Here is a 15852-nt window from a genome sequence, read left to right as displayed (position 1 = left end):
AAGGTAGATAACCTTGAACCCAGGCATTCTTGGGGCAAGGCCAGTGCTGCCTGGTCAGTCACGTGTCCTCCTCGCAGGTCTAAGAGGCCCACGTCCTCACTGAGGAAGGATGAGCTTCAGTCCCACAAGAGAGGGAGGGTGGGGGGCCTTCATAAGAGAGAGGACCCTCAACAGGGCCCTGTTTCCGGGACCCTGTTGTAGGGCCTGCCATGCTGGAATGTGAGGGTCAACCCTGAGCATTCTGGGGCAGCATCTCCCCCTCCTGGAGAAATCTTGACGGGTCAGGTGTTATTGCCTTTGGGGACCTCAGGGGGTAGTGGTCCCTGCCACTCACCTGCCAGTGTGGGTCCCGGATGGAGCTCCGTCCTCAGCTCGGCCTCCTGAGCAGGCGTCAGCAGGCACCCTCACAGGACCTCAAGGCCCTGCTGCTCAGGCCCTGGAATTCTCTCCTCCTGGGGGACTCCTCAGGACCCTTCCCAGACACCCTTGTTCTGTTTGCAGGAAGCACAGACGTGTGCTGTGTCCCTGCTCCCTTTTCTGGATTTGGGCTCCTGGCTGGGTCCTGTGGGATCACCTTGCCACCCACGCCAGCAGGTGGGGGCGGGGTGTGAGCCCCTCATCCTCTGCAGGGGTCTCACGTGTGCCCCATCCACTCAGGACATGACGTCGATGGTGAAGACTGTGCTGGACCTGACCTACCCCATCACCTCCATGTTCTCGGGGGCCGGCTTTAATAGCAGCATCTGTAGCGTCTTCAAGGACCGGCAGATCGAGGTGCCCCCCAAAGCAGGGACCACCCTGGGGTGCCTCAGCTGGAGCCTACAGCCAGCCTGAGCCTGACTTGTGTCTGGGTGCTTGGCGTCCTCCTCATCCCCTCAAGCCCCTGGGCCTACAGGGTCAGGGAGCTGGCCGTCGGGGAGGATGTCCTAAGTCCTGCCCCCCACCTTGCAGGACCTATGGATCCCCTACTTTACCATCACCACAGACATCACAGCCTCTGCTATGCGGGTCCACACGGACGGTGAGCACCTCCTCCTTGGGTGCCCCTTGATACGGGCTCAGGCGTGCACAGGGCACAGCCCCCCACTCAGGGCAGAGTGGTCAGGGGAGGGACATTGAAAGAGCACCTCCAGGGGGGGCGGGTTGCAGGTAGAGAGCGTGGCAGCTCCTTGAACTGGACGAAGCACCAAGATGACCTGGAGGAGGCAAAACACTCAGGGAGATCTGAACACAGAGGTGATCCTGCTGTGAGCATGAAGGAAATGGGGAGGGACCATAACCAAGAGCCTAAAAACACTGAGAAGTCCAAACTGGACACAGAAAGGTGGAGAAAACTTTGTGAACTGGGAGCAGAGAGGAGTGAGGTGAAGGGCCTGCTTGGGCCGTGGGGTGTAATGAAGGGCACATGCAGGGCATGTGTTTTTATGAGTTCGAGTCGGGAGGTAGTGGTAGACTGCTTGGGCCGGGGACCATGAGAAGGCTGATGCACGGGTGGCAGCTGAGGGCCCTTTTCCTGGGCAGAGCGGTTTGTGAGCTGATTGCATGTGTCTCTCTGGAGGTGAGTGGGACGACGTGGCTCACACAGTGGAACGTGGAAAGACTGCAGAGCCAGAGCCAGCCTGGCCTCCCTCGTGGAGGAGAAAGAACAGGAGGGGTGTCTGTCTTCAGGCCTGCGGCCATCCGCCAGAGCCAGACGTGCAGACTTCGGGACCCAAACGCTAGCAGGGCTCTGAGCTGAGGGTCCAGGGCAGGAGCCCACCGTGGGCAGTGCGAGGCTCCCCTCCCACAGGCCCTGGTGACCTCTCCCCCAGCCCCCCGACTCTCCCTCCCCCAGGCTCCCTGTGGAGGTACGTGCGTGCCAGCATGTCTCTGTCAGGCTACTTGCCTCCCCTCTGCGACCCCAAAGACGGACACCTGCTGATGGACGGGGGCTACATCAACAACCTCCCAGGTGCTGCAGTGGGTGGGGAGGGGCTGCCCCCACCCCTGCCTCAGCCCCCTCCACTCCCCGGAAGGCCAGTGGCACGTTTTCCTCAGTGTTCCCTGGAGCAGGGGGTGGGGGGTCAGAGGTGCTCCCGGAGCCCGGAGAACAGGTCCAGGCACACACACACAGACGCACGCCCTCGTGCACACATGCTCGGGCACTGTGTGCTCCCAGCATATGGCCCTGTTTGTCGGCTCAGCGGCACTCAGAACAAGGGCCAAGTAGAGGAGCTGAGAGCAATTATGTCCCATCTGTGCCCACAGTCAGAACTAACAGCCAGAAAGTGCCAGGTCTGTTGTGGGTGAGGCCCCTCCCCTGGGCACACCTGTCACCTGTTGGACAGTTCTGTGCACTAGGCTGCCTCTCTACAGGCCCAAGGGGAGACCCTCTGGCTCCCAGTGCTGTGCAGGCTCTCTCCCCGTCCCTCCCAAGCCCTGTTCCCACCCGGGGCTCTATGTGCCTGTCCTGGGTGGTGACCAAGGCTGTCTTCTCCCCAGCGGATGTGGCCAGGTCTATGGGGGCAAAGGTGGTGATTGCCATTGATGTGGGCAGCCAGGATGAGACGGACCTCACCAACTATGGCGACGCGCTGTCTGGGTGGTGGCTGCTGTGGAAGCGCTGGAACCCCTTGGCCACAAAAGTCAAGGTGGGGGGCATAGCTCTGCACAGTGCCCAGGTCATCAGGTGCTCCTCTGTAGCTTCCCTTGAAGTCTCTCCATGCTCTCATACCACTGACCCCAAGATGGGCCGTGTGCTGCTGCCCAAATGCCTCCCGTGGGCGGGGGAGGGTTGTAGTGCATTCCAGGCCCCGAGGCCAGCGGAGCTTGCTCACTGTCCTTGCCAAGGATCCTGCCTGGACCAGCTCTGGGGAAAGGGGACACGGGCCCAGAGGCTCCACATGCTGTCAGGATACATCTCCAGGACCCCTGGCTGGGCACCTGCCCTCCCAGGCCTAGCAGGGATGTGTCTCCCCTTGGGGAGGGGAGGGAGAGGGTCAGGGCACAAGACCCAGGCAGCTGTGCCCACATGGGGCCATGTGGGGACCGGAGAGCCTTGCTCAGGTGCTCTGATGGCAGCAGGTGTTGAACATGGCGGAGATCCAGACACGCCTGGCCTATGTGTGCTGCGTCCGGCAGCTGGAGATGGTGAAGAACAGTGAGTACTGTGAGTACCTGCGCCCCCCCATCGACAGCTACGGTACTCTGGACTTTGGCAAGTTCAACGAGATTTGCGTGAGTGCAGCTGGGGTGCGGAGGGTCGGCGGGGTCCGGTGTCTGCCTGCCCCCTCCCCAGCCTCCCTGCCCTCACTTCTGAGAGCTTAGAAGTGGGGGCTCCTGGTGTGTGTGTGCAGGAAGTGGGGTATCAGCACGGGCGGACAGTGTTTGACATCTGGGGTCGAAGTGGTGTGCTGGAAAAGATGCTACAGGACCGGCAGGGAACGAGCAAGATGAAGGCGTGTGATGTGAGTGCCAGAGCTCGCACCCTCCTTCCCTTCCTGCCTCAGTGGGCCCGAGAGGCGCAGAACTCCCTGCACTCTGCAGGACCGTGGCACACCCCCTCAGCTGCTCAGGGGCCAGAAGACAGGGCAGGGGTGTGACCCCGTGGGGGTGAACTCTTGGCCTCTGCCTCAGCATCCCCTCTTTTTGCCCCACTCTGGCTCTCTACTCTTCTGGTACTCACGGTTGAAGGGGATGGGGGCTTGCTTAGGCCCCTGCTCATCTTCTGTGCCCCTGCCCCAACTCCAGGGATTAACTTGGGCATCTTAGCAAGCTAGGGCCATAGAGGGTCACAGAGATGTCTCTTCCACCTCGGCCCTCCAGGTCCTCACCTGCCCCAATGCCTCCTTCACGGACCTTGCTGAGATTGTGTCACGCATTGAGCCTGCCAAAGTAGCCACAGTGGACGGTGAGTTGGACGCCCAGGACATGCACAGCCGCAGGTGGGGGTGGCAACATCTCTTTCTGACCCTTGGTGTGCCCAGCAAGCCACCCTGGTCACCAGGCTCCCTCTAGCAGCCCCTGGACCTGATGAGTGGCAGGTAGGGACTCGTGCCACCGTGGCATGGCCCCTGCTCTTGAGAGGGGACCAACACGGCCCTCCCTTCTGCCCAGATGAATCTGACTACCAGACCGAGTATGAGGAGGAGCTGCCAGATGGCTCCAAGGACACGTATGCTGACTTCCAGAGCGCCCCGGCCCACTTGGGCTCCGACTCGGTGAGCTGCCTAGACCTGCCTGTGGTGCCCCTCAGCTGAGGCAGCTCCGAGGGCTCCAAGCAGGCCAGCTGCTCGCTCCCTGCTGCCCTGCAGCACAGAGCACAGAGACCTGGCCCTGGGTCAGCCCTTTGGGCTCACCCCCACCCGCACGGTGTGCGGTTTGATTGTAGGAGGACGAACCCTCACTTCGGCATCGGTACCCCAGTCTGGCTTCCCCAAACTGCCCTGCTGTTGACACGCTGACGAAGATGGGTAGAGCCCCTCACTCTGATGCGCCCTAGAGTCTGCCTCTGCTGTGGGCCTTTCTCAGAGACAGGGCTCCTAGAGCTCCTGGGGGCTTTTCCCCACCGGGCTGGGGCCCAGCGCCCTGTGCGCCATGGGTCCAGCTTCATCTGTGCCGGACCCAACCTGTATGTGTTTGGGGAGGGGGGGGGGACGGGGGGTGGCGGGGGCAGGTCTCTGGCTTCTGTGTACCGGCAGCTGCTGGTGGAGCACTCGGTCCTGGCACCCCTGCACACACAGCAGTCCTAGGGGCTCCTTGAGGCCTCTGAGAGATGTTGGAGCCCCTGAAGCATCAGGGCCTGATGTGTCAATAAAGGTAGATCTGATTGTGCGTGGACACGTCCGTTTGCCAACGTCCCCGTGGCACGATGCGCCTGACCAGAGCCAGAGAGCAGCCTCCGGCTGCACCACTGATCTGCCGTGAGGGCCACGTCCCCGAGGCCAGGTTGGGTGTGAAGTCGTCATGTAGGGACCCCAGGCACCCCTCTGCTGGGGCTTGAGACCGCAGGGCAACAACTAGCCAGGCAGGCAGGGCGCCCCCGAACCAAGAATGAGCCCCCTCCAGATCTCCCGCGGGCGTCTTCCCACGCAGTACACGAGCCGCGCTCCGAGGTTGTACGCCGCCCACACTTTCTCAGATCGTTAAACGGCGCCCGGGAGTCCTTTTGTAGGAAAGGAGAGAGCGCTCTGGCGCTGTCACTTTGGGGTCCGCAACCCGTGCAGGCCTGTGAGGGGCACCGAGAACCCTGACCCGAGGGCCCAGGACCTTGCAGCCGGGTGACCGCTGGCCTCAGTTTCTCCGCACCACGTCCCAACCCCGCCCCCTCCCCCGGCACGGTGGGCGGAGCCACCGCCCCGGTCCCCTCCTGACGACCCGGCCAGGCCCCGACGTCACGGGCAGCCGCCCCCAGGCCTGACGTCGCGGTGGGCGGAGCCCCTGGCCTCGCCCCGTCCGTGACGTTGCGGTGGGCGGAGCCCCCGCCCCCGGCCCCTGCCGCGCTCTCCCGGTGCGGCGGGACTCGCGGAGGGCCCAGCGCGGGCCATGCGGGGCCCGAGCCCGAGTCCCGGCGTGGCGCGGCTACCCCGGTGGAGGCGGCGGGCGCGGGGCGCGCTCTGAGGCCGGGGGATGCGCCGCCGCCGCCGCGACCATGGGCGCCGCCGCCTCCCGGAGGAGGGCGCTGAGGAGCGAGGCCATGTCCTCGGTGGCGGCCAAAGTGCGGTGAGTGCGGCGGGGCCGGCCGCCGGGGCTCAGCGCCCGCCCCCGGCCCCCTCCCCCGTGGCGGGGCTTCTCGCCGAGTCTCCCTCCCCCGCTCCCACCCCCACCTTGTGCGGCTCCCCTCCCGGAGACAGCTGCGGCTGAGATGCCCGACCTCACGACCCCCCCCCCGCCCCCCCCACCCCCAACACACACACAGTGACAGGGGCTGGACAGAAAGCAGGCCAGGGCCCCGGCCACGTTGCACTGGGACCCAAGGCCCCCGGAACTGCGACCTGCTAGCCCTGGGCTTTCTGGGGTGGGAGGGCACTGTCTGCCATGGGTGACCCCGGCCCCTCCCTTACCGGTGCCCAAGGTCTGGGTGGGGGTGGGGACCCCAGGCTCCCATCCGAGCAGAGTCCAGAGTGGTCTGTGTGCACTGACAGCGCACCCCGCTGTCCACCCTTCAGAGCAGCCCGAGCATTTGGCGAGTACCTGTCCCAGAGTCACCCTGAGAATCGGAACGGTGCAGGTAGGGGCATTCGAAGAGGTACCGGGGCGGGGTCGGTTCGCAGCCCCACCGCACCCCCACGACCTAGGGATGCTGTCCCCTGCTCCAGCAGCCCAGGCCTGGCCCGCAGGCTGTGGAGACTGTGGGGTGTGAGCAGGCAGCAGCTGCTCTGCTGGGCTGGCTTCCTCACGCCCCCTGCCCTCCCTGGCCCAGAGCCCCAGAAAGAGCTTGGAGTCACTCATCACCATGGCACCCACCCAGCCTGGGCCGTTGGCATGGCAACAGGCCTCCTGGCACCCCCAGGGCTGGCACCGCTGTCTCTGGGGGCCAGCTGGTGGGGGGGAGGGGAGAAATTGGCACTGGGCACACGAGTGCAGTGGCAGGCTGGGAGGTGGCCTGTTTATTCCTGTCCACCCCCCACCGTCACCCACAGGTAGTCTAGCCTGTCGCCCCCACGCACGCACACCCAGGGCTCAGGGCCCAGGTAGGAGGAGGGTGGGAGCCTCTAAGAGGAGTGCGCAGCTTGCAAACACCTTTTCTGGAGATACCAGGGGCTTAGGATGTGGTCACTGGGGCTGGGGGGCAGCCTCTGCCCGCCCCCCCATCTGAGCCAGGCATTCGCTGGGTGTTCTTTGCCCTCACGGCACCGGGAGAAGGGGGGGCAGGGCCAGGAGGGCTTCAGTTCACCTGCTGCCTCTCTCCCAGACCACCTGCTGGCTGATGCCTACTCTGGCCACGACGGGTCCCCCGAGATGCAGCCAGCCCCCCAGAACAAGCGCCGCCTCTCCCTCGTCTCCAATGGCCGCTATGAGGGCAGTCTCTCAGAGGAGGTCATCGGTGGAAAACCGACCGCTGAGGGCCCCCAGCCCCGCGTGTACACCATTTCCGGGGAGCCTGCCCTGCTGCCCAGTCCCGAGGCAGAGGCCATCGAGCTGGCTGTGGTGAAGGGGCGGCGGCAGCGGGAGCGGCACCTCCACCACCACAGCCAGCCCCTGCGTGCCAGCCCAGGGGGCAGCCGCGAGGACGTCAGCAGGCCCTGCCAGAGCTGGGCAGGCAGCCGCCAGGGCTCCAAGGAATGTCCCGGGTGCGCCCAGCTGGCCCCTGGTCCCAGCCCTTCCCCTCGGGCCTTTGGGCTGGACCAGCCACCTCTGCCTGAGGCCACCAGCCGCCGCAAGAAGCTGGAGAGGATGTACAGTGTCGATCGTGTGTCTGGTGAGGGGGCTCGTTGAGGAATGGGCAGGCTGTGGGGCAGGGTGGTAAGCTGAGCCTTGGACAGGTGGAGGGTGCCCAGGTCGTGGCATGTAGGTAGCCTCCTGCTGCTATCTCCCACGCCACATGTCAGGCCTCTTAGTTGGTTTTGGCCCTGCCAGCACCAAATCAATCAAGGAGTGCTTCCCGGAGGAGGGGGGCGGGGGCAGGAGAATCTTAAAGATTGAGCAGGCAGAAAACATGGCTTAATTAGAAGATGGGTCTGCCTTTGGGAAATCCTGGGAAATAGTCCCTGCCCTGGGTCCCAGCAAATGGAGTTCTCGTTCACCCCAGGAAGCACATGTCTATCTGGGGCCTGGCCAGCCATTGGGAGCCTCCCAAGGATTGTTGAGCTGTGTGGGTGGCTGGTGAGCCCTGAAGGCCTACTATGTCTAGAAGAGGCCTCTCTGGGACGCTTGAGCAGCCCCATGCCTCTTGAATCTGAGGTCACTTCCTAAAAAGCAGAGTCCTTACTAGCTGAGCACCCACATCGTCCCAGGACACCCCCTGGGCTTCCAAGTCAACAACCTGCTTGGGCATCAGGGCACAGGCCTGGGGTGTGGGCAGTTCAGCTCCATGACCTCACACTCCTCTGATGAACACAGCTCAGGGGCTGGGGTGGGGGTCAGGGCAACTCTCAGGGGGGTAGAGCAAACTTTTATCCACCTTGTCTAGGAGCTGGAGGGGGCAGCCCTCAGCAAGACCATCTCCATGCTGCCTCAGGGCTCCGCCTCACTCTCCTGGCAGGGTCCAAGGGAGTGGAGTGTGCAGGATGCAGACAAAGGGAGGCTGCAACCATTGTCCCTGCCCTGCTTCTCTCCGAAGGGGAACAAAGTGAACCCTTTTCTCTGGGCACCCTGGACACAGGCTGTGCTTTCAAAGGACCGCTCTTCAACTGTAGGCCACCAAAGGGAGAGCTCAGCAAAGACAAACTGTCACGAAGCCGCTGAGCTGTCTTGGCCTGAACAGCTAAGCGGGCACATGTTGCCTTACGGCCTGTGCCAGCCTCCGCCCACCTGGGAGAGGGTTAGGGGACCCTGGTGCCTTTCCTCCACTGGCTTTGGCAGAAGCATTGCCTTCCCTGGCAGAAGGGGGTAAAGGCTTTAGGAACTCCCAGGCCACCCTAGCCACTTCTTTTGTCTTCCAGATGACGTCCCCATCCGTACCTGGTTCCCCAAGGAAAACCTCTTCAGCTTCCAGACAGCAACCACAACTATGCAAGCGTGAGTTGTGTACCTGATACGTGCCCGCTGTGAGGGGTGGTGCTCAGGAACTACTGCCAGACCCTCTCCTGCCCTCTGGGCCCACCTGGGTGGCTATTTCTGAGCGACCCCACATGCCCATGTCCCACCAGGTCTGCCAGAGGTGACATCAGTCTCAAGGAAGGCAGCGCTGGCCGCTCTTCCCCCCCCCCCCCCAACTCCCACCCTCCACTGCCCCTCCCATGCCCCCTCCCTTCCCACTCCTCCCTTGCCCACTGCCCTGCCCTCTGTCTCCTAGCCCTCCCCTGTCCCTCATGGTCCTCTGCGGACCCGGCCCAGGGCTGAGGCTGATGTAGTCACCACTCGGGCGGTTCTTCCAGGCCACGGCCCCATCTCAGCTTCCCAAACAGCAGCTTACTTGCGTATTCTGTATGAGCCTCAAGGGATCACAAGTCAGGAGTCCCCTGCGGGGGCCTGCTCTTCTCTACCTGTGACACATATCTGGGTTTGTTTTCTGATATAGCGTTCCTTCCCGGGAGGCACCCTTTGCTGCAGTGTCCCCCACACTGAGGAAGCTTCCGCCCCTCGTGCTACCCTGGGGAACCCACCACTGCCCTCAGGCTGGCTGGGGACTGCCATCTTTGCTGCCAGGCCCAGGCCCAGCAGAAACAGGCCTCTGTGCAAGCCCAACCACGTTACAGCACTTGGTGGCACGGGCCAGTGACCTCAGTGTCCACTGCCCTTTCATGGGCTTACCACAGCACTGCTAGTGCCTTGCTAGTGCCTGGAGTGCCTGTGAGGGACCCCTGGAGTCCATGACAAGAAGGGAAACGACTGGGAATTTACAAGCTGAGGGGGTCGTGGCTTACTATGTCTTCTTTCTTACGCTGCCCCTTCCCGCCGCACCTCCAGCATCTCGTAAGTACTCTGCGGGACCCTGAGCCTAAGGGCATGGTGGTTGTCCCTGGGGGACCCCCCCACCCCCCACCCCCAAATAAGTTTGGACAGGCCAGGGACCTGGGCCTTGACTGTGAGGGAGTGCTGTGTCCCAGCACCAAGGCCACAGCAGGACCTGCCAAGAGCCGGGCCGAGGACAGGGTGAGGCAGGCCAGGACCCTTCTGCCCGGCCCTGCGCTCTGGATGCCCCTCCAGGCCCTGTGCTCACGCTTCTGTCCCCACGTCTCGGTCCCTCCTACCTACCTGCGGCCAAGGGCAGTGCTGACTCGTGGTGGTTTCCCAGGGTGTTCAGGGGCTACGCGGAGAGGAAGCGCCGGAAACGGGAGAATGATTCCGCGTCTGTAATCCAGAGGTAGGGCCTGCCAGCCACTCGCCACCAGAGTCCGTCTCTTGTCTGTGCTGGTCTGGCCTGGGCCCACTGGGCCCTCGCAGACCTGATGGGGGAAGGGCGGTGGCGACCACTGGCCTGGCCCTGCTCTGGGGACGCTGCAGGCAGGAGAGGTCATGTGACCTGGGCCCCCCCAGGCCTGTGTTTTGGTGTGTTTTGGGGGTACATTGCCAGTTGAACTGCAGCCAGCTAGCCCACCCGTGTCTCTTTCTGGCCCTTGAACCCCAGAGCTGTGGGGTCAGCAGCAAAGCTTACGCTCCCCATGCCCCACCTCAGAGACGTGACCAGAAACCTTGTCCATCTTGGACACTGGACCCCGGCAGGGCACAGATTTGGGGGCAAAGACCTGTCTCTGAGGTGGCCCAGGGACAGAAGGGCAGGGGAGGGAGTGTCTGCAGGCCCCAAACCTACCTGGGGTCGGTGCGGACAGTTGTGCTTCCCTGGCCTGAGAGCACAGGAAGCAGGAGCCCTTGACCACCTGGAAGAGGGGGGCTGATAGGGTCCAGAGTATGCCTGGGCCCAAAGAGGGAATGTAACGGTGGGCAGTGGAGGTGGGTGCCTGGATGCTGGGGAGCCACCAAGGGAGTGGTCCTGCATGGGGGGGGGGGGGGGGAGACGGGGACGAGGGGGGTGACCGCAAGAGAAGGCGTGATCATTGTGCCTTTGTCCTGGCAGCAAAGGGGAGCCCTGGAAAGGTGTCAGCAGGACAGGGACTGGGTGGACGGTGGGTGAGTGGGGGAGCGTAGGGGCGCCAGGAGGGCATTTATCACCTAAAGGGGCGAAGGCAGGCCATGTCAGGTCCGGCTGCTGGGGGAAGAGTGGCGAGCAGGAAGCATGGGGGATCCGTACGCCTCCCACCCCCCTTTCGCGGTCCTCACCAGCCACCGGTGTTTCTTCCCCAGGAACTTCCGCAAACACCTGCGCATGGTCGGCAGCCGGAGGGTGAAGGCCCAGAGTAAGACCCTGGGCGGGAGGGCGAGGGGGTGGCGCTGCTCTTGGCCGGCTGGGGCTTCGCAGGCTGCTCGCTGCACCGGAAAGACCCAAGTTCCCAGATCCCCATTCCAACCCCGCGGCCTTCTTCCTACCGCCCCAGGCCCGCCAAGAAACCCTTGACTCTGGCCCCGCCCCTAGTCCTGCTGAGGACTCCCTGACTCAGGCTCCGCCTCAGGTGCAGCACGCAACCCCACCTCAGAACGCCTGGCTCTGCCCCTAGCCCCCCTCCTGGCTCAGACCTCGCCCCGGAACCGTTCGCCCCGCCCCAGGCTCCGCCCCCAGCCTCTCCCCCAGGACACCTGGCTCAGGCCCTGCCCCTAGCCCCCGGCTCAGAACCTCTCGTTCTGGCCTCGCCCAGGCTCCGCCCCCACCTCCGCCCCAGAACACTTGGCTCCAGCTCCGCCCCCCGCCCCCCCCCCAGCGGAACCGATGGCTTTGCCCAGGCTCCGCCCCTAACCCCGCCTCAGAAGCTCTGGCTCTGGCCCCGCCCCGCCCCAGGTCCCACACCCCACTCTTGTCCCCTCGCCCCAGTTGGCGTCATTAGGCGCCACCCCTAGTCTTGCCCCACCTGACTCTGTCCCGGGTGGCCCAACTGATGTCCTCCGACCTCCCCGGCGTCGGGAGCTCGAGGACTCTCACCCTGGCTTTCCCAAGTCTGCAGTCCCTTGTGTCTGGAGTCCCCCCAGGCTGTGCCCCTCCCGCCCCCGCCCCCCGCCCGCTGACGCGGCTTTGCTCTCACTGCAGCGTTCGCCGAGCGGCGCGAGCGGAGCTTCAGCCGGTCCTGGAGCGACCCCACCCCCATGAAAGCCGACACTTCCCACGACTCCCGAGACAGTAGGTGCCCGGCGCGGGCCGGCCCACCTGCCTCAGAGGTTCCCCTAGTCCCCCAGTCCCCGCGCTCCGCAGGGCGGGCCTCCTGCACTGGCAGCTAGGCTTCCGCGCTTCTGCTCTCTGAGCCTCAGTTTACCCATCTGTGAGGCGGGGGCGCCTGGCACCTCCGACCTCGTGGGCAGGGTTAACTAACGGCTACGGCAGTGCTGGGCGGGGGCGCGTGTGTGCTTCACCGACTCTAGAGGTCTGAGAGGCTGCACTGCCCTGGCTGGAGCTGACCCTTGCACGGAGGTCAACAGCGCAGCAGCTCTGGTGGCAGCGGCCAGTCCCGCCAGGCTGGTGGTGGCCAGTGTTGGTCTCTGTCACCCACCCTGGGTTTCTCGCCGGCCTGGAGGGCCCTCCAGGACCATTTATCGCGGGTTCTGTCTGCTACCCGTGTCTGTGGACCACGGCTGGGGCTGGAGGTGGTCCACAGTCCTGGTGACCCATCCTGCCCCTCAGGTAGTGACCTGCAGAGCTCACACTGCACCCTGGGCGAGGCCTTTGAGGATCTGGACTGGGAGACCGAGAAGGGCTTGGAGGCGGTGGCCTGTGACACAGAGGGCTTTGTGCCCCCCAAGGTCATGGTGAGGTCGGGCCGTCTTTATGCTATTCCTATTCCAGCCTGTCCTGGGCTGGAGGGGGGAGGTCCCTTTTCCTCCAGGAGCCCAATGGCTCTGCCTGGAGATGATGCGGCCACTACAGGCTGCCTAGCAGTGGGGGACAACCTCATGGGGCCTCCCACTGCCCGTTGGCTCCAAGGTGGCTGGGCCCTGAGCAGCTCCCCGTGCTGTCTCCAGCTCATCTCCTCCAAGGTGCCCAAAGCCGAGTACATCCCGACTATCATCCGCAGAGATGACCCGTCCATCATCCCCATCCTCTATGTGAGTGACCCTCCCCCGGCCCCTGGTTCTGGGTTGGACTGCTGCCCAAGAGGGACTCTTTGAGAGTGTGGCCCGTGTCTGTTTCAGGACCACGAGCATGCGACTTTTGAGGACATCCTGGGTATGTGTCCTCCAATCCCCTGTCTTCTGATCCTGGGTCTGGGGGCTTACCTATGGGCCATGGGGGGCATTGGAGGGCCGTGCTCACACTCCTCCCTCCATAGAGGAAATAGAGAAAAAGCTGAACATCTATCACAAAGGGGCCAAGATCTGGAAGATGCTGATTTTCTGCCAGGTAGGACTCAGTCCCTTTCTGCTGTGGGGGTCGGGGGTATTGAGAATGCAGGCTTCGTGCAGACGTGTGTCCGTGCGTGCACGTATGGGGACGGTGGATGGACGCCCTGTGTATGCCCCACGCGGCCAATTGCAGTTTCTTACAGGGTGGCCCAGGACACCTGTACCTACTCAAGAACAAGGTGGCCACCTTTGCCAAAGTAGAGAAGGAGGAGGACATGATCCAGTGAGTGGGCAGGGCTGCACGCGGGGGCTGGGCAGATGGGCTGGAGGCAACGTCCACCCACACAGCCCATCCCCACAGACCCTCTCTGTGATGCTCCTTCTCTGGAGCCCTGCCCTGGCCTCTGGCCTGCCCCTCCTTGCACCTGGGGGCCTGGGCTGGAGACCACCTGTGACCCACCCCCTCCCCCACCAGCTTCTGGAAGCGCTTGAGCCGCCTGATGAGCAAAGTGAACCCAGAGCCGAATGTCGTCCACATCATGGGCTGCTACATTCTGGGAAACCCGAATGGGGAGAAGGTACAGGAACCCCCCAAGCCCTGCTCCAGTTTTCTGGAGACCCCAGATCCAGTAAAAGACTTGACAGAACCTCCCACTTTTTCTTCTGTTCCCTTTCTCTCTTCCTTAACCCCCCAGAACCACCTATGCATGAGCCCCTGTCAGTGGTAGAGAATTCCTGCTTCCCCCCAACACCGTTCACCACCCCCCTTCCCCTACCCTGAGCTCATGGCCCTGCCCCGCTCTTGCAGCTGTTCCAGAACCTCAGGACCCTCATGACCCCTTACAGGGTCACCTTTGAGTCTCCCCTGGAGCTGTCGGCCCAAGGTGAGTTTCGCAGGCTGGCTCCCGGCCTGAGGGGCGGGGTCCAGGAGGTAGAGGCCTGAGACCTAGCCACCCTCTCCTTTGGCCCCAGGGAAGCAGATGATAGAGACCTACTTTGACTTCCGGCTGTACCGCCTGTGGAAGAGCCGCCAGCACTCGAAGCTGCTGGACTTTGAGGATGTCCTGTGAGGCCCACGGCCACCGCCTGGCTGCTTCCTTGGACCGGTGGCTGGGGCTGGGCCACGTGCTGTGGGCCGCCCAGGACCACGTGGTCCCAGTCTTCACAGCCGCTTCAGGGCACCCTCAGATGTCGCTCAGGTTCCCGCCCACGGGTCTGGTCCTCACTGCACCACAGGCCAGAGGTCACAGCCCCCGGGGCCCCGGGACGAGCCTCACCCCATGTGGCCAGGGGTTGCTCAGCGGCCAGGCGCTGACAGGGCCTAGGCCTCGTGCAGAGGGTGCAGCACTGGGGTGGCTCCTCTTAGCGGGTTCATAGAAATAAGTGCAATTTTCACACCCCCAAAACAATTCAAAGGGAAGCAGCATTACTAGTTGAATAGTTAAGTGCTATGTTACCAGTTACGGTGTAGACAACCTAGCCCAGTGTGTGTTCGGGACCTCGTCTGCCCCCAGCCCCCCAGCCCTGCCGTATTTGATCACCAGCACCAGGGTGGCCCGTCCGTGGGGGCGGTGTCGCCTGGCTGCCCGGCCCGGCTCCGGCCTTGGCCGAGTCCCTGATGGTCTTTGCTTGTTCCCTCTTGCCACCCACTGCTTACTCTGACCTCAGCCGTACTGGCCTAGCAGGGGTGCCTGGGAAGCCGCGGGGCAGGGGGGAGGTGACACACCTCCCTTCTCTCAGGAGGCTCTGGGTTGAGCCGGGCCCTGCCTGCTCCCCGTCCTCCGGCACCCGCCTGGCCCTCTGATGCCGCGGTGCGTTCAGCTTTTGCCCGCCTTGGTCTGGAGGCTTCTCCCAGCACAAAGGGTTTGGCAGGGGCAAGTGGGGCTGGGCCCCGCTGGGTGAGAACCCCGCCGCACACCGCAGTGGGTGCCTGGACCCCGCAGCAGCGCTGAGCAGACGGTGGACTCTGGGCTGTGGCCTCGCTGGGGCCCAGTGGGGCCGGCTCTTGTATATAGCTGGGGCTCAGGGGCAGGACCCCTTTGCAGAGCCTGGGTCTGAGGACACCTGGCTGTGCCCTCAGCTAAGGGAGGGGGCAGGGGCATGTGCTGGGCTCTGAATGATGTACGATATCCCTTAGAGTGACCATTAAACCTGACCCTCTGCTGCGGCCACCGCCTGGGCCTCCTCTGTCAGCCCTGTCCCTTACCTCCCTGGGCCCAGGAGCTTCTGGGTCTGCTGGTCCAAGGTTGCTGCTGTGGTGGCTGCCCGCACACCTCTGCCTGGACTGACAGGGCTGGGTGGGGCCGCTAGACCTCCTTGCCAAGGGCACACTCCAGAAGAGGGTCTGGCAGCCAGAGGAGGGGGAGAATGGAGAAAAGTAGGTTCCTGAGATGGCCGCTGGGGGGGCAGGGGCTGTGCTCCTGGAAAAGGTTTGAGAAGGATCAGGAGGTGCAAACAGACACTCCTGTGCCCTGCCTCCTCTGTCACTGCCCCCAGGCACTGGGCGGAGGGCCACCCATCCTCCTCAGGCCACACTCTGCGTGTGGTCAGCAGTGTGGCTGCAGCAGGATGCCAAGAAGTGACCACGGGTCCAGCTGGCCAGTCTTCTTCTCTGTCATCCCCAGATGTGCCTAATGCTGCTTTCCCCCCAGTGGCAAAGCTGCTGCTGGACATAGCCAGGCTATGGCTATGGCCAGCCTGGCTGCCTGGTGGCTCCTGGTCCTGTGGCCCAGGGATGGAGCGGCAGGTGCCGGCTGGGTGTGTCCACGCCAGCAAGGGCTGGAGGGGACAGGAGGCCACCGGCGGACGGCATGGGCAGAGGCTGGGAGGCTTGCGGCCCGGGATGTTGAGAACCTGGGGCCAAGCGGCGCTTCCTGGGGTGGGCGT

General features: G+C 63.9%; 2 protein-coding genes across 13 annotated transcripts in view; both read left to right on the top strand.

Moving 5' to 3' along the window:
• Positions 1-4812, top strand: part of PNPLA7 (patatin like domain 7, lysophospholipase) — a 63714-nt gene extending 58902 nt beyond the window's left edge. For 5 of the 6 annotated variants that reach the window (XM_060608074.3, XM_060608072.3, XM_060608073.2 and 2 more), the window contains 9 exons: positions 658-774; positions 952-1021; positions 1835-1951; positions 2482-2630; positions 3064-3216; positions 3336-3446; positions 3805-3889; positions 4096-4199; positions 4370-4812. In XM_060608074.3, the coding sequence (XP_060464057.1) occupies positions 658-774; positions 952-1021; positions 1835-1951; positions 2482-2630; positions 3064-3216; positions 3336-3446; positions 3805-3889; positions 4096-4199; positions 4370-4480 (1017 nt within the window). In that variant the 3' untranslated portion in view covers positions 4481-4812. The other variant, XM_060608076.3, reaches the window with a different exon arrangement.
• A 610-nt stretch (positions 4813-5422) lies between these two features.
• On the top strand, positions 5423-15133 carry NSMF (NMDA receptor synaptonuclear signaling and neuronal migration factor). Of its 7 annotated transcripts, none has more exons than XM_081791049.1 (15): positions 5425-5700; positions 6147-6208; positions 6893-7399; positions 8583-8658; positions 9854-9946; positions 10885-10937; positions 11720-11813; positions 12312-12432; positions 12646-12729; positions 12817-12850; positions 12954-13024; positions 13160-13249; positions 13442-13544; positions 13775-13850; positions 13939-14052. In XM_081791049.1, the coding sequence occupies exons 1-14, from the start codon at positions 5630-5632 to the stop codon at positions 13822-13824; spliced, it is 1509 nt and encodes a 502-aa protein (XP_081647175.1). In that variant the 5' UTR covers positions 5425-5629; the 3' UTR covers positions 13825-13850; positions 13939-14052. The 7 variants fall into 7 exon arrangements, with proteins under 7 accessions (XP_078292311.1, XP_078292314.1, XP_081647175.1 ...); XM_081791047.1 differs by having other exon boundaries at positions 5428-5700; positions 9878-9946; positions 13170-13249; positions 13939-15133; XM_081791050.1 differs by having other exon boundaries at positions 5438-5700; positions 13170-13249; positions 13939-15133.
• Positions 15134-15852: the final 719 nt, after the last annotated feature.

The sequence above is a fragment of the Panthera onca genome, chromosome D4 (assembly GCF_046562875.1).
Source record: "Panthera onca isolate mPanOnc1 chromosome D4, mPanOnc1 haplotype 2, whole genome shotgun sequence".
NCBI classification, from domain to species: Eukaryota; Metazoa; Chordata; class Mammalia; order Carnivora; family Felidae; genus Panthera; species Panthera onca.
The sequence above is the reverse complement of the archived record's forward strand: the minus strand, read 5'-3'. Positions and strand labels throughout refer to the sequence as shown.

Bases quoted from the DNA above. Each gene is read 5' to 3' on its own strand.
- NSMF (XM_081791050.1), top strand. From the start codon at position 5,630: ATGGGCGCCGCCGCCTCCCGGAGGAGGGCGCTGAGGAGCGAGGCCATG. The intron at 9,947-10,884 runs GTAGGGCCTGCC...TTTCTTCCCCAG, and splicing joins TCCGCGTCTGTAATCCAGAG to GAACTTCCGCAAACACCTGC. The intron at 12,851-12,953 runs GTATGTGTCCTC...CTCCCTCCATAG, and splicing joins GACTTTTGAGGACATCCTGG to AGGAAATAGAGAAAAAGCTG.